A 4,175-nucleotide genomic window follows, 5' to 3' on the forward strand; every position below is an offset into this window, starting at 1 on the left:
AACTTGCACTAGTAATCTTACGATAGTGAACTCATGTGCCGAACATTAATTGGAAGCAGTGGTGGCTGAAGCTTGCATAAATGCTACTGAAGTTAAGCATGAGGATACTATATCGGGATCAGTAAATTCCTTTCTGGCATTTGACAAAGTTTTAGAGCCTCACACCAATGACGCACATGGCATCTATTCAGCAGATTATTCATTAAAACAACATTCTTCCATTATTGAAGAGAACGCAAATTACTCCATTCGTACATCTGGAGACTGTTAGGAGTTGTCCTACATCATTTGTGGGAGAGGAAGATTGGTTGGTAATAGGCAGCGAGTTAACTCCGTTAGTATGACATTTTGGGATGTGCCTAAAAATAAATTCGTGAGGTTTTTGCCCAAAGCAAAAAATATCATACGAATGTAAAGTTAAGACTCGCACGCGGCCCAACCTACTTCCTCAACTTTCCATTTCTAAATATCTAGGTATGTTTCTACATGACTTCATCATATTATTACACTTTATATAGACCCACAAACACAATCAAACAAACTTTCGTAGATACACTTAAATGGCAAGACGAGAATATTAGAACCCTGATAAGAGAGGGTGATGAAAGGGAAAAGTTGGATAAATGCTGCAATATTATTGTTTTAATGATGCAGCAACCTGAGAAACTTGAAAAGTCAGTTACCAATATTAATACGTAAGGAAGATGGAAGTTACGAATATGAATCAGAAACCTGAGAAGTCAATCTCGAGGGTTTTTGAAAGTTTGGATCCACTTGAATCTTCTCTTGCAAAGTATCTGCAACATATAAATGAAAAGGTTGTCAGCAAGAAACGTAACAGCAATAGTGGCTTTTGGGACTCGGTAGTGGGTACAGAGAATAATGATGATCTATCTTTACTCAATGGCTACAGCTGGGAAGATTACTATAGAGAGGGTAATCACATAAATAAGTGTGATCCGTGTTCAAATTTACCTGCTGGTTGTGAGATTCATGAAGCACTATGCCCAAAACATAAAAAATAGAAGACTGAAATAGTTGTTCAGATACCTGATGACAGAACTTGCATTAGTCAGTGAACACTACAAGAAAAATGGTCTTTTCCTACCAAGCAAATCAAACCAGAAAAACTTGGTAGGAAATGGTAGAGCATTTCCTACCAACCCGTAAACTGGTAGGAATTGCTCTAGGTGGGGTCCAGATTGTGTACACGCAAGCACCAAAACCTACCAATATTGGTGGGAAATTCAAAACCTACCAATATTGGTAGGTTTTGACCAAAATTTGATACCAAAATGGTCCCATCAACCACGTCATCAGCCCTCACTTATTTTATTGTTTAAAATTTTTTATGAAAAAAGAAATAATATCTTAAATCTGAACCATTTCCTACCAAGTTTGGTGGGAAAGTGTTTCCTACCAAGATTGGTAGGTTTTGGTAGAATCTTATTGTGAAAATAACCCCACCGACCACATCAGCAGGCCACATATTATTAAGAATATAAAACATTTTTCTGAAGTATAAAAAAATATTAATAATTCAGGTCATTTCCTACCAATATTGGTAGGAAAAGGACATCTGGCCGTGAAAAGCATTTCCTACCATATTTGGTAGGAAAAGGTCTGGAATTAATAATATTTTAAAAATGGACCCACCACCTTTTTAGTTTTGTTTTGGGTGGTGTTAATAGAATGAAGATAAGATGAAAATTTAGAAAGAAGAAGAGAAAGATAAGAAAGAAGAAGAAGAAGGAGAAAAGGGAGAAGTTTTTTTCTTCAAGAATCACTTTCATTGTAAAGGTATAATTTGATCTCATTGTTCTTTATTTCAATATTGTAAGTTTTTTTTTGTTCTATGTTAGTTAGGATGATATTGTGTATGATTTGAATGTATAATTTGTATATGCTTTATAATTGAAGAGAAAAAATGTGAAGTTAAATTGAAATGGTGTTTGTTAATATTGTAGATGGTGAGAAAGATGTTATAATTTGTATGTTAATAATTTATATATGCTTGAAATGTTAACAATTCCAAAAAGTGAAGTTAAATTGAATTGTAGTTTTGTTAATATTGTAGATGTCAAATGTAAACCGTGGTTGGATGTCACGTCGTATGAAAAGTGATCGCATTACGTTAACAGATGAGTATAAAAATGGTGTGGAAGAATTTTTAGATTCGGCAAAAAGGTGTGGGTTGACAAAAGATAAGACGTTGTGTCCTTGTAAGAATTGTGGGAATGGTCATTGGGAAAATTTAGATACCATAAAGTTTCACTTGTATGCTTCCGGATTTTTTGAATCATATACCGTGTGGACTTTACATGGTGAGAAAGAGCCAACAACGGAGTCTCGACGGACATGTCATCGTAAACGACGTGCACCACCAATTGTGGAACCACTAGTGGATATGTTTGGGTTGTTACGAGATAGTTCCGGGCAAGATTTTTATAGCTTCAATGATATGAGGGGTAGTAATAGTAGTAGTATGAATGATGCCGAAGAATCTCCAAATTTTGATGCTTCTCAATTTTACACTGATGCCAATGAGTCGGGAGCTCCTATTTACCCCGGTAACAAAAATTATACAAAACTCTCTTTCACTACGAGATTGTTACATTTCAAAGACGTATCTCGTTGTAGTGAGAAATCATTTAATTTACTACTTGATATTATTGGGGAAGTGTTGCCACGAGATCATAAGCTACCGGTTTCTTATTATGCAATGAAGAAAATGGTGAAAAAATTGAAGTTGGGATATGAAAAAATTGATGTATGTGCAAATAATTGTATGTTATTTTATAATAACGACGAAAAAAAAGTTGTTTGTGACATTTGCAAAGAGGATCGTTACAAAGATATCATGGGAAAAAATGGAAGGAAAATACCAAAGAAGGTGTTAAGACATTTTCCGCTAATTCCCCGTTTACAACGATTATACATGTCGGAGCATACGGCTAAACATATGACTTGGCACAAGAATAGAGAAATAAAAGAGGGAGAGCTAAGTCACCCCTCGGACGGAGATGATTGGAAAAATTTTGACAAGCGATACCCATCTTTTGCTAAGGAGTTTCGTAATGTTCGACTTGGATTGTCGAGTGATGGTTTCAATCCATTTGGAAATTCCGGAAATAATGTATACACATTGTGGCCGGTTGTAGTGATCGTCTATAATCTACCTCCTTCTATGTGTATGAAAAGACCGTTCATGTTTATGACACTACTAATTCCCGGTCCGGATAATCCGAAAAAAAATCTCAATGTGTTTCTAAGGCCGCTTATGAACGAATTATTTATTTTGTGGCAAAGCGGGGTTGAAACTTATGATCAACATTTGAAAACAAATTTCATCATGAAGGCGGCACTTATGTGGACAATTAGTGATTTTCCCGCTTTAGGTATGCTTAGTGGTTGGTCAACAAAAGGGAAGATGGGATGCCCGGTTTGTGTTGGAAATGTACAAGGTTTCCAACTCAAGAATTGCGGAAAATGTTGTTTCTATGGAACATATCGAACATTTTTGGATAAAAATGATCCGATGCGAAAGAAAAATCAAAAATATGCTACAACGGAACTTAAAGTATTTGATGGTCGTACCAAGGGTGAGAAATTACTATCTTCTTTATTGCAAATAGATTTCGCTCCACCCGGAAACACTTTTAGTAAATTCAAGCCTAGGGGCTATGGAGTAGATCATCATTGGACCCACTTTTCAATGTTTTGGGAACTACCGTATTGGGCATCTCATGATCTATGACATTGTATTGATGTTATGCATACCGAGAAGAATGTGTTTGAGAATATATTTTACACAATTGTAAATGATCGTATCAAGACTAAAGATAAAAAAAAATCAAGGGCGGATTGCAAATATCTAGATGTACGACGTGATTTGTGGATCGATGAAAAGGGGATCATGCCTAAAGCACCTTACACAATTACTAGAACTCAACTCCGGCTTTTGTGTGATTGGATCTCTAAACTTAAACTTCTATTAGAAGCAATGGTGGCTGAAGCTTGCATAAATGCTACTGAAGTTAAGCATGAGGATACTATCAGTAATTTCATTAAAATCATCACAAAAAATCTCTCGAGAACCCTCACCAATAGAATGAGAAAAGTCATGCAAGTAATTCAACAGCCATATACAAGAGGTAATATTCATCATAAAAATC

The 4,175-nt window shown here is 35.6% G+C and overlaps 1 protein-coding gene across 1 annotated transcript; it reads left to right on the forward strand.

Moving 5' to 3' along the window:
* The first annotated feature begins 719 nt into the window (after nucleotides 1–719).
* Nucleotides 720–3,757, forward strand: LOC141690979 (uncharacterized). The gene is made up of 3 exons (XM_074495731.1): nucleotides 720–936; nucleotides 1,968–1,981; nucleotides 2,078–3,757. Exons 1-3 carry the CDS (start codon nucleotides 720–722, stop codon nucleotides 3,755–3,757), a joined length of 1,911 nt encoding a protein of 636 aa, XP_074351832.1.
* Nucleotides 3,758–4,175: the final 418 nt, after the last annotated feature.

The sequence above is a fragment of the Apium graveolens genome, chromosome 10, assembly GCF_009905375.1.
Source record: "Apium graveolens cultivar Ventura chromosome 10, ASM990537v1, whole genome shotgun sequence".
NCBI lineage: Eukaryota > Viridiplantae > Streptophyta > Magnoliopsida > Apiales > Apiaceae > Apium > Apium graveolens.